The sequence below is a fragment of the Opisthocomus hoazin genome, chromosome Z (assembly GCF_030867145.1).
Source record: "Opisthocomus hoazin isolate bOpiHoa1 chromosome Z, bOpiHoa1.hap1, whole genome shotgun sequence".
NCBI classification, from domain to species: domain Eukaryota; kingdom Metazoa; phylum Chordata; class Aves; order Opisthocomiformes; family Opisthocomidae; genus Opisthocomus; species Opisthocomus hoazin.
In genome coordinates this window covers 80,472,534-80,498,233 of record NC_134454.1, presented here as the reverse complement: position 1 = coordinate 80,498,233, position 25,700 = coordinate 80,472,534, and the positions used below count along the sequence as shown (strand labels likewise).

Genomic DNA, 25,700 nt, shown 5'->3' with positions numbered 1-25,700 from the left:
TATAGTGTTTGTGTATATATATATATAGAGAGAGAGAGACACACACACACACAAAATAATACACTATCCGGGCACTTTTAATATGTATATATACACACATAAACAATTTCAGTGCTCCTCCACTGTACAATCAGGTTTTATTTTGATTATGAACAGTGTTTACAAGCATTGCATTCAGGTGAAGGCAGAGAGCGAACAGCCCATTGGTTATGTGATTGCTCTGAGTGTTTCTCAGCTAGCTTTAGAAGCAGAGGATGGATGGAAGGTGTCTCCCACTGTCACCAGCTCCGGCCCCAAGGCAGAATCAACTATTTTGGAGGATGTTTGGCTGATGTGCTTTTTAAGACCTCTCATGATGAAGGCTCACACCTTCAGCTCCTCTGTCCATACCTTGGAAAACTTGGTCTCTAGCATCTAATGTAGGTAAACCAGTGAGAAATAACTGAAAGATAACAACCTGTTTTACAGGGGGGGAGAAAATAGTTGAAAGCCTGTCCTGCTTCAGAGCCTTATTTTTTCTTATTGTTTGAGCTACCATGTAATCAGTGCTATGTAAACAATGGTGTTACTGCCTTCATGTTTATGAGCAAGATTAGCATATTAAGTATGAGTTATAGAGTCATTAACAAGTCATCTCTTCTGCTCATTCAGCAGTAATGAACATGAGTGCTTGCTGCTTTGGAAAGCGCAGCACTAGCTGAACTCCAAGTAAGTATTTCCATTTTAACAGCACGGCATACATAGTGTTCCCAAAGTGTGTCAAGGTTTTGGAGAGTCACAGGTGCTGTGCACTGTAAGATGATGTGGTCCTTGGACAAAATTTCGAAGGCAGGCATCTCAATGGTGGTGGAAAAAGGTACAAGGGATGTAACTGTGACAATTGGTCAGGCACTGCGTGCGCATTTTGAGCGATTTACGTACAGAATGTATTCCCACAAATTTTGTGTGTAAAATGATGCTTACACATTTGGAAACTTGACCCAAAAGTCTTTGGATTTGTTTTAAACTGGAAACATTGGCAAACCAGAATTTAATTCTGACTCTTCATTGTGTTCACTGCTCACTGCTGAGGAAAGAGTTCTTCCTCTGCCCATGTCTCATAGTAAATATTTCCCCAAGGAGCATGTGAGAAACCCTCCAGTAAATAATTATGGAATAATGTGCCTGGGGAAGACATTTATTTTCAGCCTCTGTGATTCTTATGCCCTGAACCAATAATGTTTGCATTTTCTTTCTGAGACCAGCTAAGTTTCTGGTCCTGATAATATCTTGTGGCAGTAAACTTTTTACCAGGCTGTGCATATATGTTTAAAAATAAAACTAATAGAAAATAAAATCAGAGACTTTAAATTCCCTAGAGACCTTACTTCTGCCTTAGGTTGAATAAAATCAAACTCTAGAGAAGTCCAAGCTCCACTGAAATAACACAACAGCTTCATTTAAATAAAGCGAAAAGCATTGTTTAAGTCTGAGTAAGAGACAGGTGAGGATATGATCTCCCTTGCTCTACTGAACAAATATACTGATGCAGGACACACTTGAAATACTAACATCAGGAAATTACTTTCTCTAGGTAATTCCTGATTTATAGCTGTGATTACAGTTTACATCATCACAAGATCATAGAAAAGGAAAGCATAAATTCATGAATGTTAGGAAAGCACTAAGACACTGCAACTTTCACTGTGAAAAGGTCAGGATTCAGTGTGGTGGTCACAGGTAATTATTTTCAAACAGTAAGTGTAAAGGCTGAAAACAGTGCCTTACTCCTTTCTAGAAAAAAATGTATTGCTGCCCTAGATGGGAGCAATGTATCTGTTCATTGACTGTTCCGTAGGACTATAGGAAATCAGAGACTGAAGCTGGTATAAAATGGCTAGGTAATGTAATATCCCTGACAAGCATCACCGATGTTACTTCTCTTTCTACATAAAGAAAGAGGATGTGTGTTATAATAAGGTCTAATACATCCTAAATATGGAAATATTTTGAGATACACATGCTCTCTCAGCAGGACTCTTGCAGTGATGCAGAGAGGATGATGGAGTACTACCTTTTAAGTTAGAAAATGACTTGCTGTTACTTAATTGATAACTTAGTAGGGGGAGTGTTTTGGCAGATAGCTGAAGGACACTCTTTAGAGTCGTGAAGGCAGTGCTTATTAGTTATGTTCTCACACTGACAAAGTAACTGACAGCCTTCTGTGTCTGTTGGCAGCTAGTTTTATCTTGAAAAGGATTTAAGGATCATCAGGACTTCTGTTTTTCACCTTACACATTGTCTCCAAGGATTTACTTTCTCATACACTCAGTAACTAGAATTTCAGGGCAATGGAGAGTTGAAGCTGGTGAGAGTCTTGGCTTCATGTAGGTAAATCTGGGTTTTGTTATGGGTTAAATCAGCTCTGGAAGAGCTAAGCAGCGTGTGCCTATACAAACCAAACAATCTGCTCTGCTTGCTTCAGCCTCGTGCTGTGCAAGGAGATTGTTGTCAAGTGTCAAAAAAAATCCCCAAATAGCTCTTACAACTCCCTTTCAAAACAGCAGGGCTAGGGAGGAGATTGGCTATGGTGGCAATCTTCCTGGTGGGAAGAGTGACACAGGATGGAACAGCAGCTCTGATATTTTGGAGCTAGTCCTTTTGATAATGGGCGTTCTCAAAAAGAGGAGTGACAGTCCCATCTTTCCACTCAATGAGGATCTCTCCATGCCTCAAGGAAGGGGAGCGAGATGGCGGAAGGTATGGCTGGGGACCTCTTCGTAAGGGAGATGGCTCCCGTAAGTCAGCTCTGCTGCTGTTGGCTGGGGAGCTCTTCAGAGCAGAGAGGATTTTCTTCTTCCTAGGAGCAGAGAGACGAGAGTACGTAACATCTGCCTGTCACTTGGTTGCTTCTCCACATCAACTGGCTTAGCAGTCATAGTGCCCACATTCCCTATACCTTCAGGATGGTGTGAGGCGTGTAGGAGAGGAGGAGCCAACATTAGGAGCTGCATTTGGATGGGACAGTGAGTGGGAGGGAGAAACAGGGTGGCAGAGAGGAGAAATCATCAAGGGTGACATCATGGGCGAGCAGACTCATCTGCTCAGAGACAGACGCTTCAGGTGTTGGATGGGGAAGGGTGCAAAGATCAAGACTTCTGAAATGCTGGACAGGGAACCGTCAAACTGAATGAAGCTGAATCTCGCTTACTTGTTGTAGTGAACATTGAGTGTCAGTATTATTAATCCCAGTATGAATGCCAAGGGGCTGAGGACCAGCATGGCCGTCTTCCAGTTGGTGCCTGAAAGGATATCACAGAAAACCATCACGCATTTGCTGTACCTATCCCCGTTCTTACACAATAGCCATGGTTGCCACAAAAAAGCACCTGTGATGTCCCTGAAGACTAGCAGATAACAGGGAAACTGCTTTGTCCAGAAGATCAACATCTTACAGCTGCTTTACACTGCACAGCATCCCTCTATAGAAAATGGCCACAAAAAGGTTTTCTTTCTTGCTAGGAAAACAATAACTATTCATGCTTCTCTGCTCTGCAGCTCTCTGATATGAAATAAGAAGGGCTGGGGGGAGGCACCAGTGCTAGCGGGTTTCTGTTTCTCCTGGTGAGCTGGGACAGAGCATTTGCGTGTTTTACTCACTTTTGTACTCCAGGCCTGGGAAGATTTATTTAACGTTTAAGAGGAGTTTTTCTGACAGGTAATTTGGTGCCCTTGTTCTCTACTGAGCATCCTCAGCGGGAGCCAGGGGAGTGTAACTCTGTATTGGTGGGAAGGTCAGGGCCACTGATGAACCTTCATCCACCTGGTCTTTGGCTCCTCTGGCTGATCCCTGGACCTACCTGCAAGCCTGGCTCCAGCGTTTTTCCCTCGATTTCCGTGGTGCTTTTTAGAGTGATTGTGGGACACATCTGGGGGAAAAAATGGAGAGACTCCGATTAGCAGCTTCCACTGTTGGACCACAGGAAGCTCCAACTTCCTCCTGGGACTGCGCTGTAACCACAAATCCCCTTTCTATGGAGCCAGAAAGGAAAAGGAAGCTTTCTTGTTCCTCAGCATTCCCCAGCCACAGATATTTTTTGCTCCTGGAACACCTGATGGATGTGCCTCCAGGTTAAGACTATGGCTGTGTCACTGAACTGCTTGCCAAGGCAAACATCTCAACATGTTTTGTGAGAGCAAAGCCATGAACCACTCAGTGGTACACATGGAAGTTCTCCAGAAATGCTCAGGTACTTACCACCACTGAAAACACGTCAGTAATCTATAGATGCTGCCCACACTTTCTGTCCTGCTGTTCTCACCTGTACATTCAAAAAAGAAAAGTGCTCACCCTCACTTGCTGGGAGGTATGCCTGTCTGGTCTTCGCTGGAGACACTGTGCTGTTAAATTTGTTAGCCAGAGGTGGGTCAGTAAAGCTCACAGAAGATTCTCTGTCCACAGCATTGATCTTTGATGAATTGATGGTTTTAGCTTGAAAGGAAATAAAGCAAAGGTTTGTGTGATTATCACGCACTTTTTGTACAGAAACCTGGATATGCTCGGTGCCCAGCAAGGGAAGGGAACCCAGCCCTGCTGTGTTAGTCCTCCACCCTGCAAGGCGAACAGGACGTGGTGCAATAGTGACCACTTCCTCCCATGCATCAGGGGCCTTCCGTTATCACAGATTTCAAAGAAGAAGTGAACCTCTGCAGACTGAATCCACAGCCAAAGCAGAACTTGTTTTCTGGTGGCAAATAAGTCCTAAGGTAAATAAGGTCTAAAAAGTATGAGTGCAACACCAGCTGTTAAAGGATGAGGTGAGGGGCGGAGGTGAGTGGAAGCATCACAGGTATTACCAACACAGCAGATGAAGAAATGGGATCAAAAGGGTGGTAAGTAGTCCGTACCTCTTGCAAGGCTCAACGGCATCCTTTGCCTTGCCAGTCTTACTGCAGAAGTAGGGTATGTGGGGTAGCAACTACTGCTAGAGGGGAGGTTGTGGGAAGTCTTGTGGCAGCAACTGTCACCCCTCTCCTGCACTGAGACACGCGACCAGATCAAGAAACCCATGTCTGCAAGGCTCCCCGCTGCTTATCCCAGCCCCTTCCCTGCCTGCATCACGAGCATCCACAGGTACACAGGAGTAATTTATTGAGCAAATAACCCGCCAAAGTAAAAGTTGTCTGTTGATGGTCAACTGAAACTTGGATAAGAAAGGCCTGAACAAACACACAGGACTTTGATGTTGTTACTGAGTAGTCAGAGGTTCCCTCCAATAGACTCTGAACCATGGGGTTGATAGGAAAATTACCAGTTTGCACAAGACACACTAACTGGCACAACCTGATTCAAAGCCTGCACAGTGTTTGCCCTCGCAGCCTTATTTGGGGAGCCTGGCTCTGAGGCAGCCCTGGGCTGCCAGGAACATTGCCTTGGGGAATGCAAACGCCCTTTTCACATGCCTCTTTCCCATATCTTAAATGTTCCACACATTTCCTAGCCTATATTTAACTAGCTTATTATGGTATCTAATTTGTATTGGCTGTATTTACCTTCATGTTAAACAAACACTAATGATTGTGACTACTATGATAACTACATGTTAACCTTCTAGTTGGCTAATTAAAAACCTTGGTAAAAAGGCCATCTTATCTGCATGTAGCAGCCAAAAAAGCTGTATCTCTTTTTATTTTGAATTAGATATAGCCTGTTTGTGTCAAAAGGTTATACTCATAATCCATTTGCTTATGCCAACCAGATTCATCACATTTCCTCTTTACTCATTTCTTCAAAGCTGAAAATGTCATTGGGGCCATCAAGCCTGAAAGTAAGGAATAACATGTAAGGAGAATAATTTCCCCTGAGGACAGTTCGGAACCTCATCGCCTAGAGAGCGGACAAACACAGGAAAGTCAGTATGAACGCCAGCTCTTTTCTGGTCTCTGGAGTGGAAGAAGGGAGGAGAGGAGAGGACAAGGAGAGGAACTGAGTGTGATTTTCAGGTCTCAGTTTTGCACACAACTTCACAAGAAAAGCCCTGAAACCACCTTCCTTTGCATAAGGGACTAAATGAAGGGGGGAAACAGACTGGACCCTGAATTGTCAGTGGTCAACAATGAGCTTCACTGGCCATCTGACAAATGCTGACAATCACATCTCAATGCAATGACCTTGCCTAGTGTCTGTTAGCCTGGTGTCCAGCATCTAAAACTATGATGGGACCAGGGTTTCTGCCCTTGTTCTGTCCAGCCTAGGCAGAGGATAGTGAACCCTCATGAAGACAGAGATTAAATTCTTTCTAGCAGGGGCCAAGGCCATGAAACTGATAATATGAAACAGATTTTTTATAATTTTTGATGACATGTTCTAGGTTTTCTTAGTGCAAAGGGAGGGCAGCGCTTTAACTACCTCCCACTACATGCTGTTTTCACTAGTCTCTTTATGGTTACATCAGACACCACGAATGATGTTCACTTTTGAGGATCATGAGAGCATGGAATGAAGGTTAGAACCAGGGTTTCATTAGTGATAGGTGCACTGTTGGGGTCTGGCAGGATATAACTGTAACGTGTTGCTTAGAAACTGGAGCAACAATTTCTCATTTCAAGTATAGCTGCTCCTCAATAATTCATACGAGTTTTTATAAGAGTTTTTCAGCTGCCTCCAGTTTTCTTGTTACCAAAAAATGACATCCTAAAGTACAAAGTACCAAAAACCCCTTAAAAGTCGTAAGTGCTTGACTTTATGGGACTTTCTTGGTTGTTTTGGACTTGGGGGGCTCAAGCAATTCCAACTATTCTTAGCTCTGGGCACTGATTCAGATGAACTTCCCAATATACTTGACTTTTGCCTGTCATCAGAAATGCAGCTGGGATTTAGAGACCTGATCCTGTAAGGAGCTACATGCTTTCTGAAATACAGTGAACAGCAACTAGTGGAAACCAGTGGTACCAAGTAGCTGGGTTGAGTTGCAGCTGTCTGGTATCTCTCCAGACGGGCCAAAGTGACTGTGAGTTAGAATGACGGATGCAAGTGTAGTGTTAGGTGGCTTGGATGACATCTAAGGTTAGATGTTATCTGATGCTAAATTTATGTCATCTTACTTCCATAGATCCACACACGTGTGTCTACAGCTTGTTGCGTTGGTTTGCTGGGCCTTGGAGCTGCTCTCCGGGCAGCAGCACAGATGGTTTCATCTGCTAAAGTCTTCCACCTGCTGAATTTGTCCTTCTCCCTAGAGACAAAGACCTTGTGGCCTCCTTCCTTGGTGCTCAGGTGGAAGCCCAGGCTCTGCAGAGTCAAGTGTCCCTTCTTGCTGCAGGACCACACTTGGCTTTCCCAGTCCCCGCAGGGTTCCAGCTTGACCAGAGCATACTCCCACATCTTGTGGGCCGACAAGCATTGCTTCGTTTGAAGGCTGACAATGGTCCTGGTGGTGGGGTCCCAGCTCCACTGCTGCTGCTGGGATTGTGCCTTGCACTCGGTGAGGCTGATGCTGTCGGTCTCGTGGTGGGAGAAGTGCATGCACTTTTCCAGCCGGGTGTTCCTGATGAGGAAGCCTTGTCCCTCTGCTACTGCAGTACAATCAGAGCACGGTTTAGTACTGTGCATGTCTGAGGCAAACACCTCCCCTGAGCACCAGACACTGTAAATGCCCTGGGGAAGGGGAGATGTAACCCACCAGTCCTTTCCTGGATGGGCATGCCTAGATGAACAGTTCCCCCAGCTTCCTAATTCCCCAGAATGACATTTCTTTAAAATGCGGGGTATGCAAATAGCCAGGAACAATACTAGAGATAAATAACAATGACATAAGTAACCCATGTAACTAATGGGGAAAAACTCACCATCCTTGAAGAGCTGTACTGTTATGAAATATCTGCCTATATATATTGAATTAATATTTCAGCTGGGTACAGTTTTAAGTAGGTACCCATTCTTCTCTCCCTCCAAAATAATTGGATGGTTTGGGGTTTATTTGCTCCTATGTGGATGAATTCTTTCTTATAAAACAGCAGTTGAAACCCCTGAACTCCCCAGGGCTGAACAGATGATGCTATTCATCTGGGACCAGTTAGGCCACCTTGGGCTACTGCTTCCGTTAGGTGGCTTATGGTAACACTAAAGCAATCCCGGGATAAAACCATACCCCATCGGAACTCTGGAAGTACTTGGCTGACACAGCTCATGTAAGTATTGAAATAAACTTCGATGTAGCACACCTGACATTGGTCTGTGCTCCGCAGGCATGAAGGTACCATTTTTAAGGATCTGTTTGTAAGAGAGAGGCGTTACAGCCGCCCCACAACGGGTAGATGATTTGAAGAAATTTCTGTAACTGGTTGTTGCTTTTAATAGTAATAGGTCCCAACACCTCTGATAACTTGAGGTGGATTTTGTCCTGTTGGCTGGACAATTGCCCCCGTTTCCAGTACAAAATCATGAGGTGTGGCCTGTGAACATCCTGAGCAAAATGTTAAATGCTAAACCATCTGTCACTGCCGTGGGTGTACCTTCTGCTGTGTATTTTCTGCGTAAGACAGAGCGATAGAAATAAAAGTTTCAAGTTTCTGCACATTCTGAGGAATCTTTTAATTTTAATTACAATTAACCCGTAGTAACTCCCAGCTTTTGCGGTGACTTTTTTTCCCTCTTTTCCCCAGGAGTCAGAGTTACAAAAGCCCCATCAGCATACAGTATGGAATGTAAAGAGTAAGAGGCGACTAAAAATTGATGTTAGGCAAGAACACTGATGTTTATCTAAACAACTGCTTCTGTAGCGTTTCCCCTCCCAAAGCTAAGAACAATACTTTTCGCTGGCAGCAAGTATTTGGCTCGGTAACTGAAAAAACTAATGACAGTGTAAACAGAAGCCAGTACACAATACCAAGGGTATGAACAACAGCTTAAAAGAGTTCTTATGTTTTTTCTCAGGAAATTCTAGGGGTGTGCTAGATTAATAGTGCTTGGGGGTTGTTAAATCAGAAACAGCTCTGTGCTTTCTGCTCAGCCTGAATGTGTGGGGAGAGGCAGCCATAAACTATGGTACAACTCCTGCACCGGCTCCGAGATGAGGACAGATGTGTCTACACTGGGATATTGAGTTTTGTGGACCTGTGATACCCACCAACCCAGGCAATTCCTGCCAGGCTCACGTGCCTAAATGGAAATTAAATTTCTGGGGGATCTGCGGACATCTTGTGAGTCCTGTTCTCTTTACCCCTTATTGGGGGCTGGATAGAGGGAAGATATTTAATGCACCTTGGGCCTGAGTTTCTGCCAGCTTCCAAAGGCAGGAGAAAAGTCTATATATAATCTACCATAATCTTTAGAAAATCCAAAGGGACGAATGCAATCTCCTCACCATGTTTTTTTTTTCTAGGAACTGGAATCCAGGATTCTCAGCTTTTTGTTTCGTCTTAACTGGGAGAAACTCATTTCCAAAGTAATGATTTGAGAGAGCTGCATGAAAATGTAACAGGGGAACATGAGCACCATGCTGGGTCAGATAAATATCTGCTGAGCCCTGTATCCTGTCTCCAGCCCTGGGCATTAGCATTTGCTAGTAGGGGAAGAGGGTAAGAATCGGACAAGTAAAAGAGCTCACTCAAGACAGCAAGGACACCAGTGCCTCCTTCCTAACATGTATCAACTTGTTAAGAGAGCATGGCTGGGTATTTATGGTTAAAATGGTTTTGCCCGTGTACGCTACATTGTATTTTTCAACCCTGAAGTTCAAAAACCATTTTGTTACTCAATCAGTATCCTCAGCTCCTTCTTCAGCTCCTTAAGTCAACTTCAGTTTTGATTATTCTTAATAATTTTGTGCCATCAGCAAACTCTCCTTCATTATTCACACCTTCTGATCTTTGTCGGCACCTGCTGATACCTTCACACTGCTGTCACCATTGTCAGCTTCTTCCACTTCTTTGTTCCAGCCTGTGGGCTAAGCCTCTCTTTTACTCCATGAGAATGGAGTTTCTTAAGGGCTTTGGCGGAAGAATCTTATCAAAAGCCTTTTTCAAATGCAAGCACAAGATCTAGATCAGCTCACCACCATCATGGATGTCAGACATTCCCACTGTGAAAGCTGTATTGACTTCTCTCATATTTATCTGTCTGTCTGCAGATTGTGTTCTTTGTTTCTACTGACTTGTCTGATGCTGAAATCAAACCTAGTGACCTGTGTTTCCCCAGGCTGTGCAGGGACCCCTCTTAAGAGGGACATAATTGCTGTGACACAGTGCTTTGTTGCTGAGGTTGCTTTAAGTAAGATTTTACACGCTCCTTAGAAGTTTAAAGAATGTCATCCTTAGTTTCCTGTAGCTCAGTGTGAATGCCATCTGGGCTGGTCATTTGCCACAGATGATTTATCGTGGGTTTTTTTTTTTTTTCCCTAAAAATTCCTCTGTTGACAATTTTGTTTGATAACATTCTTCAGACTGCAGAGGGTAACTGCCATGTAAGGACCTCCCTGGCTGTGTCTGAAGTGAACACCAGCACCAGTAATCCATTCAGCCTTTCTACACTGCCCTGCTTTGGTTGCCCTTCCTACATCTACGCCTCCCCCAAGTTCCTACTTCAGATATGGTTGAAAATTTCTGATGGTATTTTTTTGATGTTCTCTCTAGGTTACTCCTCTAAATCTTTTTCTCGTGTATTTTATTATGGGTTTTATTATTAAACATGCCAGGTTTTTATTTTCCTTCCTTGGCAATGACTGTCCATTTGAAAGCTTAATTTCTTTATTAAATTTTGAAGAGCATTGCTGTTTAACCCAGCCAGCAGATTTGTGTTTTGTTCTCTGGCTACAGTCGCTGATGGTATACGTTCCCCTCTAAAGAATCGCTGTGTTACCTGAATGTTAGCAGCAAGCATCACATGCCCCCATGTTATCTGCCAGCCTTTTGCACGTTTGAGCAGCCCCTTTTTACCAGCTTTATTGGTTTTATGCAGGTCTCAGTTTGCAGAGACTCAGCCTGTTGAAGGTCCAGGGCAGCCCATCTGCCATGGGAATGCATGTGAGCCAAGGAACCTCAGCACTGCAACTGAAGTGCTTTCCTTTGAGATTTATATTGCTCCTCAATAGCATATGACACCGAGTTATTAACAGATATTTATCTTCACGCCATACCTCAGGTCTAAAAGTATAACCACCATTTTGCAGCTTGAGAACAGAGGTCTAGCTAAACTTTTCTTGGTTCAACATTATATGAGAGGGTGGCAGCAAAGCTGGGGCCATAATCCTTCTCCTCTGAACTGTGGTCCAAGTGTCTTCTCTACTGACACTCACTGTAAGGCTGGCTGCTGGCTGTCAACAGCAGGATTTTCCTTGTGGTGTCTGGCGTGATCCTTGCCAACTAAGATGTGAACCTGTGTCCATGATACAGGTTCACCATCTGCCACACATCCATCATTATTGCTTTCCTGAGGTTGAGATGTTGCTATCTAAATGAGTAACTTATGATTAGAGACACGTAACTGGCAGCAATCATTGCACATGCCCCACACAGTCAAAAGGGGTAGAACCACAAATAAAGCTGGAGTATATTTACTTTGGTGTACACATCAGGCACCAAGAATCCTTACTCAGGAGGCAAAATAACTATTTTTTTTACCAACGTTGCTAAGTCCCACTGTCCAGCAGCCCTGCAGATAATGTCATCAGCCCTAACATTTTGTGAATGTTAACCTGGAGCAAGCACAACATCCAGTATACTCCCTGGGGATGGGACTCAGCATCTCTGGAAAATGCCAGCCTTACCCACAGAGCCTGAGTAGATGCCTGCTTTGAGCTGCTCATGCTTGAACATTTTGGCCTCTTCATATTTTTAGGAACAAAACAAACAATTTCTAGCAAAGGCGCTTAATGCCCGCTTGCTTGTCCTATGACACTGCCACTCTGTCTGGTTCCAAGAAAGAAAAGCAAGCAAATATAGTCCCCTCCCTCTCTGCAGCACGGCCACCCCTGGGACATGCTGTTCCTTGTAGGCTTAGGAGCAAAAACTGTGCAACGTTCCTAATTAAGGTAATGCCACCAGAAAAGCCTTCGTTACCACTAATCCCAGTCTGGTTGGGAAGGTTTCTGCCATTTTTAAGCAGTGCCTGTGATGTCTCGATCAAAGCCATTTGCAAATTGTTTGGGTATGGGTTGCTCCATTTAAAGGCTGTGGGGAAGGGAAGGGGTAAGTCAGAGCTGAGCAAGCATAGGTTTCCAAAGCACTCCAGGTCACTGGAGAACCTCAGTGTGGGCTTTGGCCTCTTTTACCCACCAAGGTGGGGTTCCTAACCCTTTGAAAAACCCTTTAAATAGCTGAATTTCTGTTGCCAAGCAGGTGTTTTCTGTAAGGAGAAGATGACCACTGAGTCAGAGTCAGAAATTTGCCTTTTCCTTCCTCTACCTGTCCTCAAAGGCATCCATCCTTTTGCAGCAGCCATGGCACCTCTCATAGAGACTGCTTCATGGGGATATCCCGTGGCCAGGAGAGCTCCCAAACGTGGCTATTCTTGGGTATCACCATAGGACAGTGAGTCATCCCAAGTCACCCAGGCAGGGACAACAGTGGCTTGGAGAAACTTCTCCAAGCTATGTCTGTTGCTTCCACCCAGAACAAGCACAGCAGTAGGGGTACATGTACTGTGGCTGAGAAACCTTGGAGCCAGCAGTGCCACAGCCTGCATTCTGGTGAGACAAGCAAGCGAGTTTCCTGCTCAGGTTAATCTGCCTCCACTGTTCACCGCTGCGGGTAATGATAACATCTCTACAGAGCATGCACCAAAGGAGACTGACCCATACTGTTCTCATATATATTATATATGTTTGCCTCCTTGCATAACTCCCCCTGAGTATCAGCTCTCCCAGGATTTAGGGTCTCCTTTTTGGATCATTGCTGCAGTTCAAGGGGCGTCAGGTATAAAATGGTTTTGAAGACTCCCGTCCTCTGAAGTTGCCCTGCCAGGATTTTGTTCTCTTCCCTAGCTCTAAAAACAGCCATGACAGGCTCCAGCTCCTACCAGAAATGGCCCCAGTCCAAACGAAGAAAAATTAATTGATGAGAGAATGTGGAGAAAGCCATCTTTAGCAGCTCAGATGCTGTGGTGATGGGGACAACACTGCTCCCTACCTTGGTACTCATTATGGGAGCTTCTCTCTTCATGCAAGCACAGCATCTAACCTCGCATGCCCTCCTGCCCTCGCTGCTGGATGTTGTGCTGGTAATCATGCTTCTATCCGTATCACTTACCAGAATTCAAATTCAGGGCTAAATGTAGAGTGGGGATTTTGTAGCACGTCTACAAAACCAGGCAGTATAGATGAAGTTTGGATGAAGGCAGAAGAGACTCATGTGACTAGCCATAGCAGCAGGAGCAATTCACTGCCATGGCTTGAAGTTATCATATCCTGCCGTGGTGCCTCTTCTGAACAGGAGGGGATGATGTTTTCTTTCCTGCAGAGGGTCAAGACCAGGTAGAAAAGAGATGATGCAGAAGAGGGAAGCTCCCAGTTAAGGCAGGAGGTTTCCCCATGCAGATGGAGCTCGGTGCAAGACACTGCCCCGTATGATCATTTACAGGAACGTCACATTGAATCTAACTGAAGCAAGCAGCTTGAGATGCTGTCAGGTAAGGACGAACAAGGCCCTGAATAAGTGAGCAGGAGCAGACTTGAATGCAGCCCAGCAGTAACCCCTTCTCATGAAAAGATGTCCCTTCGTCCAAGGGTGCAAGCTCCTGTCTGCTGCTCGCACAGGAGACCAGCCCAGGGCCATGGGATGAGGAAATTAAAACATCTGGAAGACACCTGCTGTTGTAAGAGGGGTGTGGTGACCCAGATGTGTATGGTCAAAGGCAGGAAATCCAGATGTGCTCAGGGAGGCGGTGAGATTGGCACTGTGCTGTCTATTTTGCCTGAATTTATACCCAAGCCCAGCATGGCAGGAGGTGAGACGAGGTATTTTTTTTGCAGTCAACAGAGGAGCTGTTGACTGGAACAAGCATTAGCTTTATTTTACCCTGGTCCTCCCTCAGGCTATGACCCTGCTTACTTGGATGTAGAGTTTAGAGACACGGATGTCCAGGACAGGTCAGTGGATGTGGCAAATCTACCTATGGAGAGAATGCTGCTAGATGGAGCGTGGTGAGTCGCTGCTGGTGAGCAAACAGGCGTCTGCCCATCAGGCCCAGCAGAACAGGCAGAACTGGAGCTGGGTGAGCAGCTACCTGGCAACTGGGAGCTCTGGGTTTACGGGAGCACAATTTCCATCTCTTCAGGCAGCAGATCAGCTCTTATCAAGCTGTGTCATTTTTATAGACAAGTCAACAAAGCCTATTGGTAACTGCCAGTAATTAGCTGGCAAACAGCTTGTCAGTGCAAGTACCTGACTGCAAATACTTCTTGGCCTGCACTCAGATTATTTTCCAGTAACTTGTGTCTCCAAGAGTAGTTCCCAGCTGTTGCTGCTGACAGCCACATTGGGCTGTGGTTTTTTCCCAACCATTGCTGCTTTCTTAAGAATACCTTGCTTTTGGTTGACCAACAAGGCTTCATGGCTTCCCATGTTACTGCAAGATCTACTTTTGACCAAGTATATCTTAGCAAAGGCCACCAAGGAAGCAGAACAGCCACTGGAAAAGAAGGAAGCTTTCAGCATGGAAAAACACATGAATAAATGATGAGAAGCAGGAAGGCTGGTGAAATCATCAAGAAGCTGATGCATGTGGGGAAAACCAGTCCATGGGGGGGATATAATGGAGGTCTATAAAATTCGGAGAGGCCTGGAGAAGATGGGCAGCAGCTGACTGGTCAAGGACCAATCCCAGATGGGACACGGGATGCCAAGACAAGGCTCACAGCATGGAGGAGATAGGCAGCAGCTGACTGGTCAAGGACCAATCCCAGATGGGACACGGGATGCCAAGGCAAGGCTCACAGCATGCAGGAGGTGGTTCTACACCCAGCAGCCTTGCATTCTTGCTGCCAGGCAGAGCCTGCGCAAGCCGAGGGAGGAGATCTTTTAGCCACGGCAGAGTTGAACACACCAGGGTCAGGGAATCCCCTGAACAGAAAATAGTTTGAGGCTGGAAAAGTATGTGGGGGAGGAGAAGTATCAGATAAGGCTGGCCCTTCTGCCTCTTCGGTGCGAGATGCTTAGGGCTGCCTTGGGTGAGTGGGGTGCGAGGGGTCAGGGAGCAGCCAGCACTGTGCACGGGTTTGGGAGGTAGGAGAGCAGTCCCTGTGATGTGGGATTGGGCCAGGCTGCCAAGCAGAGCCACCACCAGCCCCACGCTCAGTGCGTGAGAATCGAGAGTCAGTGTTAAAGGCAGTATTATTGCAGCATTTTTCTTTCTGCTTGTACGTGCACAGATCCTGCTGGTGCCTGACTTCCCACGACCCATCATACCTCACTGGGTTACTGTTAGGCTTGACTTCCTAAGAAAACACTTCAGCTCCCTCTCTGCTTGCAGGGACTTTCCAGAAAAATCACTGTCAGAACCACTTGGGCAATTCCAGGATTTCCAGTTTGTAGCAGGAAACCGAACCCTCTAAGCTCTGTCGAGAGGACCTCTGTCCTGCTGGCAGCCTTAAAACTCAGCAGCCCCAGGAAGGATGGGGTGGGCAGAGGCTGCTGCAGGGAGAGATCAGCCACAAGTAAGAAAGTGTTTTCTCTCTGTTCTTTGAGCTTGCTTTGGACATTGCCAGGTATGGGGAAGATAAGATCCTTTCTTGCAGAACAGTTGTGGTTTTATTAGAGGTCTGGCTGAAATGCAGCAGCTGATCATGCGATTGCACCAAAAGCATTTCACTGGAAAGGAAATGCCCTATGGAAATGTCCTGTGATCCTCCTGAATTTACGAATTAAACATAGGCATGAGGCTCTTGTTGTGTGGCAGCAGTAACGAACCACAGTCTTCTAACACCAGACATGATCTGTATTAGAGCAAGAGAAAGAGCAAGACCCTGACATCTTTTCTGCTCTCCTGGCATCCCACCATGGTGTCACCTCCAGGTTCTAACCAGATCTCCTGCAACTTGTAAAAGACGCACACATATCCTCACCCCTCACTAGCACAGTCACATACCCTCAGCCTGGGGCTTTAGAAAAAGGGAGATTCAATTCGCTGGACTGACTTTAATTGGCAAGATTTGAGGTGCAAAAAACAGCAGCAGTTGGAGCAAAAGTCAAATCTCTAGGAGCACAAACCTCTCCGTTGACCTGGCTGCAGAGCAAACTGAGGGCTAGCTGCTCAACGCAGCCCATGGAACGTGCACTTAGACGTTGTGGAGCAGGGAACAGAAAGTAAAAGGGCTGGAAGAAATGTCCTGTGAGGAGAGGCTGAGGACTCTGGGCTTGTCTCATTTGGAGAAAAAGAGTCTGAGGGGCGTCCTCATTGCTCTCTACAGCTTCCGGAGGGGACATGGAGAGGGAGGTGCTGAGCTCTTCTCCTGGGATCCAGTGACAGGACACACGGGAATGGTTCAAAGCTGCACCAGGGGAGGTTTGGACTAGACGTTAGGAAGCATTTCTTTACCGAGAGGGTGGTCAAACATTGGAATGGGCTTCCTAGAGAGGTGGTCCATGCCCAGTCAGTGTTTCAGAGGCATTTGGACAATGCCCTTAACAACATGCTTGGACTTGGTCAGCCCTGAAGTGGTCAGGCAGTTGGACTAGGTGATTGTTGTAGGTCCCTTCCAACTGAAATAATAGAGTACTCTACTGCAGGCATTATGGTCAGAGCAGCCAGTCTGAGGTTTTTCTTTAAGAAATAAACATCCCAGCTGTGCAGCCCAAATAGTTGCAATACTCTGGTCTTGGGAGCCTGAAAAGCTCTGAGCAAGTAACCTGCAAAACGGCAGGACTGTCCTCCTTGCAGCTTGAGGGACTGAATGAGCCTTGAAACACTTCGGGGATTTATTTCAATGAGTCCCTTTCAACCTGGCATCTGAGGCATAATAAAAAGTGAATTACTTCTTAGCTCAGGCGCTTTGCCTTTTTTTAAAGAAAAGAGATGCTGCCCACTGCCCATGATGGGATGGGCATAGACCGTGGGTAGCACCACTCCCAGGTAGCTGTTCCTGGGTAGCACCGCTCCGGCTCTGCAGGATGGTGCTCAGCAGGACTTCTGCTTTCCTCATCTACCCATGCATGTTAAAACCAGGGCTGCCTGGATTCAAAATCCTGCTGTGTACAGGCAGGGCAGAGGATTCCAGCAACCTCAGCAAGTGGCTGAATGTTAACATGAGCCACTACAGAGTTTGCTCTGCAGAGATGAGCGGTGCAGACTCTGCAGCTCCCCAGCACGTCCCGCTCCCAGCCGACCACCACAGGAGCAGGACTAACACAATGAGGTCCTGCTCCCCTTCCCACCTCCCTCTCCCATGCTGCCAGCACGCTCTGAGCCCACTCACCTCTGCTGGGATGGAGCAGCCAGGGCACGGAGCAAACACGGTGCTCGGGAGGTCACTCAGTGCCTGCCTCACCTCCAGAGCAGGTTTATTCATCCGCTACTCTTAGCAGTTTGAAAGCGCTTTCTAAAAGCGGCCAGCATGGTACCACAGTGTCCCTGGCCAAACCATCCCAGCACCTTGCCAGCCTGTCCCTCACTGTGCTGTACGCTTTTGTTTAATCCCATTTTAGATGCTGCCTTGAAATGTGCCTGTAGGCACTGGTTTTACAGCCGGTGGGTTCAGAGCTTTGCAGTCCGAGCAACAGTGCAGCAGGAAAGCAGATTAAAACCTGAGAGGCAGCTCACTTCCCACTTTCCAGCTACCTTGAAGGAGGAGAAACTTACCCTCAAGCCAAGGAAGGAGGCAAATGCAGCCCAGGCTCAGCCTGAAAAGCTCCATGGTCTGCCAGCACAGCGGGGGAGAAGGAGCCCCCGAAGCCTCTCGCCCACGAGGAGTGCCAGGCAGCTCTGTTTTCCCCCTTCCTCTGTCATCCACAGCAGAAAAGTCTGCTGGGAAGAGAAAAACTCTTTTGTCTTAGCGCTGGAGACTTGGCAGCCGGCTTATCAGCAAAGGATCAGCTTGGAGACGCGGTCCCGCTCAACGGTTATCCTTTCGGAGAAACCATATGACAGTCCAGGATGGGGGGGACACTGGACCGAGATGCTCCCAGCCGCCGAGCTCGGCTCCTTAGCAGCCGCGGTTGCTCGCAGCAGTGAGAGCCGAATGCTAAGCAGGCTGGCGGGCTGCCTTCGCCGGGGCTGGGAGCAGAGGAGGATGCAGGGCTGGCCTGGCAAGAAAAGGCAAAGTTCGTCAGGAGTGCCCGGAGGGGCGTGGGATGTGTCTGCTGAAACCCTGCACTCGGCTGTGCTGTCACAAGGTCGTTTTCTCTTTAGGGAGAAATAACCCTCCTGAGAAGAGTTTTGAGCACCGTTATAGGTCACAGCGGAGATAAAACCTCGCAAACCGCCTGTGTTGGTCCCGGAGCTGGAGGGTGACAAAGCAGAGAGCTGAGCTCCTGGCTGGGGAGCAGGGTCCCGCTGTGGGTCTGCCCTGATGCTCACCCTGAGGGTCGCTTGGGTCGAGTTTGGCTTTTGGTGCATGAGTCTGGGCGCTGCAGAGGGATGAGACCACACAGCCCTCCGCAGGGGACAGCAGCAAAGGCCGTCAGGTGAAACAGCAGCGGGGGAAGCCAGAGATATTATTTTGCTAGTCAGATGCTCCCATTCAGCCACATCCTCTCTGCACTGGTCTGTCCCACCTGCTCACTGGGGTTCTTCTCACCTGGGTATGTCATTAACCCTTTTGCATAAAAACACATGAAAATGATGGCTTCACTTTTACTTTTGGGGTTCAGTCTGCATGGCACCAATGTCACAACTCCCAGCTCTGCCCACGAGACCAGGAGCCACTTGCAGAGCTGGAGCTGCTTCATTTAGTGGCCAGGCTGCCAAATTAAAACAGCACAGTGTCGGCACCCATGCAAGGGCATGGGCTCGGGTCAGAGCCCTGCAAAGGTGCAGTTCCTTCCATGTCCAGGCCGGGGCTGATGGCTCCCAGCTTTCCCCCTCCCAGGAGGGATCTGGCTTCAAACCAGACCGGCTTCTTCCCAGGCCAATGCAGATATGGCAAGGCATGTCCTACGGCCAAACAAAAGGGAAGGCTGGGGTAAGTTCTTGCCCTGACGAGGTTGCTCCTGCCTGGCCATAGCACTGCGCTCAAGAATACCACAGAACTGGTTTCTCTAGGATCACTGGTTTCTTTTCCCCAGGGGAATGTGTCAAGTTGCACTAAATACCAGGCATTTTTTATTTAAAAAAGCGCAGATGCTAAACTCTTCTCCACATGGCTGGGGTTGAAAATGCAAACACTCTCCACTGCGTTTGCCAAGCAAGCATGTCTCTCCCACAGGAGGAGGAGAGAGATGAGTTTGGGGTGGAGTTGTCTCCCCATTGGATGGACAGCATCTCAGCAAATATCCTGGTGATATTGTGCTGTGCTCTTCTACCACAAATCCTGCTATTGCTCCGACCCTGGCAGCTGGTAGATCTCCCGTGTTTCCTCTCGTGGCCCTTCCAACCATTTCACACAAGGCACACTGAGGCACGGAGGGCCTGTGATCTGCCCAAAGACATGAACGCTGCCTCTGAGCTCCTGAATCCCAGATTTCTCCTAATCCACTGGATCGCAGTTGCTTTTTACACTCAGAAAGCCTTTCCCTGTACGTGCCAGGAGGGTGTCCTTCTGCCAGGCAGGGGGGCTGTCAGGGGTCTTTGCTGCGGTTTTAGCATGGGAACGACTGTGCAGGGTCAGGCTACAGGTCTGCCCCTGGCTCTGAATCCAGCAGGGAGCCACAGAGGATGCCGAGGGAAAATTAAGAAAATAGTATGTTTGTCCCCTACTCTTTTCCTGCTGTTTTCAGCTCAGAATTTCCAAATTCCAGTGTGTTTAGCAGATCCCCCACCTCTGAGTGATGGGCAGCCCACATTTTGCCCTGGGCAAGCCGCTGTCACCTCCAGGGGAGAACAATCATGTCCTCATTCCCACTGCTTCACTTCTTTCTGCAGAAAATTAACCTTGCCAGGACTTTCCCTCTTAGTCTGCGTCTCCTCCATTCCTGTTGGGGCCTTTTAAACTCTGTGCAAAGCCTTTAGGAAGTCCAGGTGTTCTGTCCTCCAGCATGTGATTCCAGCTTTTTGAAGAGTATCTTCTTGCTTCAAATAACCTCTCCCACTTGCTGTTAAGCCATGTTCACTTCCTTGCCCTAAGGAAAGGAAGGAAAGGAAGGAAAAGTCTCCAGCTTTCCTTCTAGAGTGCATGTGCTGGTGCTCCTCTTCCAGTGTGATGTTCTGAAGCATCTCCGCTCAGCTGTCCCCTGGGTCCGGTGCCTTTACCTCCGGCTGGTGTCAAGGGTGATGAGGGATGCCACAGCACAGGACCCAGCTGCTCTCCTTGCTGCCCGACCCCAGAGCACTGAACTGGAGGTCTGCTCCATCTGGAGATGTGCTCCAGCCAGAGATGCAACTTAACACCATATCCAGAGGGAAATCCTTTTTTTTCTGGCTTTGGCAATCCCTTAATGAGATACAGGACATTCAGCCTGCCACTGAAACCCCTGCTAGCGCCGGATTGAGGAGAGCCTAACCCAGAAACCGATGCCATATTTAAGTCCTGGAGAAAAGTGTTCAGTCTAAAAGTGACGTGTCAGCACAGACCAAAATGAATCAGTTCAACATCAGCCACTGGGATTTTTAGGGTTTCAGGGCACCACTTTGGCCTTATTTCTTACACACGCAAGAAAGTACTTGCGTATAAAATAGCACTGTAGCCTTAAAGCCCAGTCTTCTGGGACACCCTGGCTTGCTCATGGCATGTTGTAGCCTCATGCGTGGGGATGCTTTCTTCAAATGATTTCCACAGCTTTTCTTGGGCTGCCCCTGGGAGGGAGCAAGCTACTTTCCAGCTGTGGTCTGTCCCATGTGGAGCAGGATAGTCCTGTAATTGCTGGCTCTCAGTCACGTAATTTCCACGTCAGTTAGTCCTGGAGCAGCCTTGTTCTTGGCTCCATCGTCAGTTTGATGGGTGCATTGCTCTTTCTCATAATTTTGCAGCTCATGGTGGATTTTATCAGAGTGAAGTGATACGCAAGTGAAACTTCATCTCCTGGAAGGGAGATGGTGTTATCCACTGCCTCTTCAAACACAAGGATCACTCCCATCAACCAAATGCAGCCCTTTCTGGTGCAGGACAGGCACTGCTTTGCGGCACTCAGCAGCTGGGAGAGCACAAGGAGACAAATATTTTGCTAGCCTGAAACCCAAGCGATGCTCAGGAACAGCACAGTCATCCACTGGGCTTTCACCCCAGCCTTGGAGCCAGCAAGACTCTTTATTGAGCTTAAAACCTGAGCTCAATCCTGTACCCTCAGTGTCACCCTAGGACAGGGACAGCAAAACTCACACTGGGTCACCGGGCTGAGGAGGGCTGGGTGTTGGGGTCGATGTAGTTTGAGAGTTAGCATGACGAGGCCGCTCAAGCAAAACATTTAGCATAACTGAACAGGCCGCTGGAAAGGACAGCTAAGAATAACAATTGAGAAAGTTCTGATAGTGCACATGATGTGGGTTAGCAAAAACAAGATGTGTTCAAGGACGTGGAGGCGGCCTGTTGCTATTAGCGTTAGTGCATAGTTACCAATCATAAGGGAATACGGGGTGCGTGAACAGCGCGTGATTTACGTCTGTAGCCTATCCGAACAAGCGTGATCGCTTGTGCAGACATGGAAAATGTATATAACCACGCAAGCAGAGCAATAAATCGAATCGACTGTGCATTGCATCAATGTGTGAGAGTCATTCCTGTCCCTGCATGGATGCTGAAACTCGGCAGCTGGGGTGCTGGAAGGCTCTCCAATTGTTCAGTATTTTAGGGATGAAATCTTCCTCTTTCCCTGGCTAACCTTCTTTGGGCAGAGGTGCAAACGCTCAATAGCTTTCTTTTCAGTTGTCTGGCTGTTTGCAGGTTTTTCTATCTGGGTACCTGGTACCCAGAAAGGATTGTGAAAGGATCAGCTTCAGCCATGCTGGGTAACTGCTGAAAAACCCAGGGAAATCTCTCTTGCTTGCCACCAGGCTCGCTTTTGGTGGTAAAAGCCCTTTCACATCCCTCTGGCTGGTGGCTGGCGCTAATCATGATTCCTTCCTCCATCCACATCCACTTTGAAGATGGGCTTTCACTGCCCTGGTCGAAGCTGGAGAAGTGCAAGCTGAGGGGTCTGACAATTGTGGGTTTGTCTCTGCAGTGAAACCTTTGATCACAGAGAAGCACTTGGCATCAAACGTATAGGAAAATAACCACAGTAAAGATCCTGTATCTCCAAGCAGGGCTACAGAAGGAAAAAGATATTTTTACACACCAAAACTCTCCCGTGGCTGGGAAGTGGAGCTGCTTTCGGATAAAGCAGCGTCTCCAGAGATGCCTGAGTTAGATGTGGTCCTGGCAGCCCTGCTCCCATGTGAGCAGCAGCCTGAGATTGTGGGGAGGCCACAGCAGATGCCCTCAGCCTGCCCAATTGCGGGTGCATCAGTGCTGCAAGACATCCCACAGAGGCAGGTATGAGATAAATTGCCCAGGACCTCCCATCCTGGCAGGTAGTTGGCTTAACCCATGCAGAGCCTGAAGCATTCCTCAAGGACGTGCCTGGAGCATTTGGTGCTCATGATAGGTCTCTGGCTCATTGTCACAAGAAAATAGCAACCGGGATTGGTTCCCCTCCTAGGTGAAGGCCTTAAAACGTTGAGGCTATTTGTCTCACTGCTGTTGCAGGCAGATCCCAAGGGCTCCCTCTCCAAGCAGGGCTGCCAACTGAGCCTGGGTTTAAGTGGTGATAAAGCCCAGCTCAGACCCTGGATTATTCCTTCATCTGGCAAGAGCCCAGCTCACTGACTTCATTCAGAGCAGCCTGAGATGAGAGCACCCTTTTCCTCTCCCTTTTTCCTGTATTCCAGCTGTCCCCGAGCCTGCTCAGACGATTGCAGCTGTGGCACATGATGACTTTTTTTCTCCTTGCCTGTGCTTTGCTTATCTGCTTTGTTTGCTTCTTCATCAGGGGAAGGCACCTCAAAAACTCCATGGGGCTGATCCTGATGCAACAGGGTCTGGGGGGCTCGGTGCTGCCCAAGGGATGCCCAGTGATCCGTCACCCCACAGCCCTGGGACAAGCCTGGAAGCACTCCCTGGGTTTCAGTGCTGGCCACTGGCTCAGCAGATGGAGCTCCTTCCCAAGGATGCGGGCAGAGCTGGAGCTGCTCTCAGCGTGCAGAGGGATGCTGTGGCCACTGCTTGCAGCATGGAGCAGCACATGAACACTGTGTGCAGGCTCAGGAGTCAGAGAGAGCCCTGAAATAGGGAAAAATATGATTTTGCAGGTTTTTTTTTTTTCTGCTGGCTTGGGAAGGAGGAGTTTTTCGTATAAGAGGACGGGAGTGGGCCTTTTCACTGTCTGCTCCTATAACAATTAGGACTGAAGGACCTGTGCAGTAAATTCCCCATTGTTCCCAGTAGTGAGGGACTGGGACCCTCTACATAAAGAAAAAGCCCAGATAATAATTCTGCTCTAGACCTGACCTGGATTTACATGGTTCCAGGGGGCTTATAGCACTTACCAGGCTTGCATGGGTTTACCAGCTTTGCAGTAGCACTTTGTATGGGCACAAGCCAGTAGACTCTGTCCAGCCATCTTCATGCCGAGATGAGCTAAAAACCTTCCAGACATCAGGAGTCGTGGGGAGTAGTGCAGAGACCCCCAGATTATCATGGCTGCTAAAATAAGCCTGCTCAGAGCAGTCTGGTGGGTGTGAGCGGGTGCAGGTCTCTCTGTGCCGCTGGTGCATCCCTGCAGGATACAGCCACAAGCCTCCCAGCAGGTCGGACTCTGCTGCTGAGATGGGGTTAATATGAACCAAACCGCTATTTCAGCCCAAGGACCTGGGCAAGATCCCCACGGGGCAAGGGTCGAGGTGGTGAGACCAGCCATCGCTGTTGCCCTCGCTGGAGCTATCAGGAATTGCTCACAGCCCAGAGCTGGGGTGAGGGGTGGCTGATATCCTCCCTGCTTCGGGGCACAGGCGAGCTTTGATTTTTTTCCAGTTCTCAGGAGGAGCAGGATCATGCACCGCTCCATAGGAGGGACTCTGGCCACAACCAGGGACATCGGTGCCCCTGCCTGCACGACATGGACTGCAGCGGGTCCTTGGCAATGTCACCTCACCCTCTGCAGCCATCCCCCAGCCACTTCCCTCTTGCATTAAGCCTTGCTGGCTTTGAAGCTAATCTGTCGCAGCTCATGCGATAACCTTGGCTCGCCTCGCTCTCCCTCCTTGGCTGCAGCGATAGCAGACACCTCTTTTCTCATGTCATCTCTACACACAGAAAAAATGGTGAGCAAACCTCCCATGGGCCCCTTTTAGCAATAAATCCCCTGTACAATCCCGGCGTGTGCCAGGCTGCTATGGGAAATGAGAGCTGGTGGGAGCTGCTTTCTTCTTTGGCTGTGTTTTCTGCTAAAAGGAACCCATTTGAAACAGTTTGAAAGGGCTCAGTAAATGATTAATCTGTTCTTGCAGAGTTTGACGGGGCAATACTTTGTTTATGACTATGACTTACAGCTACCTGTGGTGCTTTCTGCTAGAACATGTCATATACTCTCCATAGGAGCACCTGATAGTGACCCCTAAGTGTTTGATAACGTGTTATAAAAGGAATCTTTATGTAGAAAACTATCCCTTTATTTAAAGACAGAATTGTTTCCTGATGGGTTGCTTGGTGAATGATGCTCTCCCTGCACCAAAAAGGCAGGTAAATGCATTGGAAAGGCAAAAGTCTGAGGATTCAGGTGTCACATAGCTGGGACCTGGACCGAGTCGTGTGCCACTGTGCCAAGAGATCAGGGGGGGTTGCTGGGGATCAATTTTGTCTGGAGGAGGCTCTGAGGGTAGGTGTACAAAGGGGTTTAGGCACGCAGCTGCCCTTTGAGCTGGCTGACATGCGTTTCATCACTTGAAACCCTTGCTTAGCTCCCGACTAACTCTGAGAGGGTCTAAAGTCCCAACTCGTTTTCTGCATGTTGCGGTGCTGAGTATGTCAATGTTTAATCTGTGGGTGCATCCTTGGGCTGAGGAATCCCGGCTCCTTGCAGAGGAGGGCCTGGGAGACTGATGGGGCCAGACCCATACCAGATCAGCATACGATAAAGCAGTCCAAATAAAATACAACTGTGCCTGCGTCCCTGGGGCATCTGGCTTTTGGGGCTCTCTGGGAGCGTTTGACCCACCCTTGCTTGGAAGCAGTTGTACTTTGTGTGGGTTAATGAAGTATTCACCGGAGCAGAGAGGCTTTGCAAGGACTGGTTAAATATTCATGGAGAAAGGATGCTGTGATGCCATAACCCCATTAATGGTGCAAGGAAAAGGCTGGATCTGGGCTCCAGGTCACCGCTGCGCACTCCTTGGCAAGGTTGCTTCTCACTGACCCCAGGCAGCACTCCGGCTGCCGGCTTGGCCAGTGGATGTTTAATGCTTTCAAGCGACATAAGCCTTGGAGGGCAGGAGTCCACAGCTTCAGAGACTCCCTGACCCTGGTGGGATATATCCCGGGAATCCCAGTTTCATCCTGCTCTGCCTCCAGATGTGCCAGCGCCTGCTCCTCCCACCTACTGACCACGTCTCCCAGGCAGTCCCTCTCCTCTGTGAGGGGAAGTGCTCAAGTACCAGTGCAGCA

At 48.0% G+C, this 25,700-nt stretch overlaps 1 protein-coding gene across 4 annotated transcripts; it reads right to left on the bottom strand.

Moving 5' to 3' along the window:
* Positions 1–70: 70 nt before the first annotated feature.
* LOC142358812 (uncharacterized) lies at positions 71–18,182 on the bottom strand. Of its 4 annotated transcripts, none has more exons than XM_075410734.1 (6): positions 17,771–18,182; positions 7,084–7,551; positions 4,331–4,471; positions 3,840–3,908; positions 3,191–3,281; positions 71–2,839 (listed from the first exon to the last, which is right to left on the bottom strand). In XM_075410734.1, exons 1-6 carry the CDS (start codon positions 17,823–17,825, stop codon positions 2,632–2,634), a joined length of 1,032 nt encoding a protein of 343 aa, XP_075266849.1. In that variant the 5' UTR covers positions 17,826–18,182; the 3' UTR covers positions 71–2,631. The 4 variants fall into 4 exon arrangements, with proteins under 4 accessions (XP_075266849.1, XP_075266848.1, XP_075266851.1 ...); XM_075410733.1 differs by having other exon boundaries at positions 7,084–7,554; positions 17,771–18,181; XM_075410736.1 differs by lacking the exon at positions 17,771–18,182 and adding an exon at positions 17,388–17,452.
* Between the last annotated feature and the right edge of the window lie 7,518 nt (positions 18,183–25,700).

Coding starts and splice junctions, on each gene's coding strand:
- LOC142358812 (XM_075410733.1), bottom strand. CDS start 17,825: ATGGAGCTTTTCAGGCTGAGCCTGGGCTGCATTTGCCTCCTTCCTTGG. Junction 7,555..17,770: donor CCTCCTTCCTTGGCTTGAGG/GTAAGTTTCTCC, acceptor ATTGTACTGCAG/TAGCAGAGGGACAAGGCTTC. Junction 3,282..3,839: donor CGCTGGAGCCAGGCTTGCAG/GTAGGTCCAGGG, acceptor ATATCCTTTCAG/GCACCAACTGGAAGACGGCC.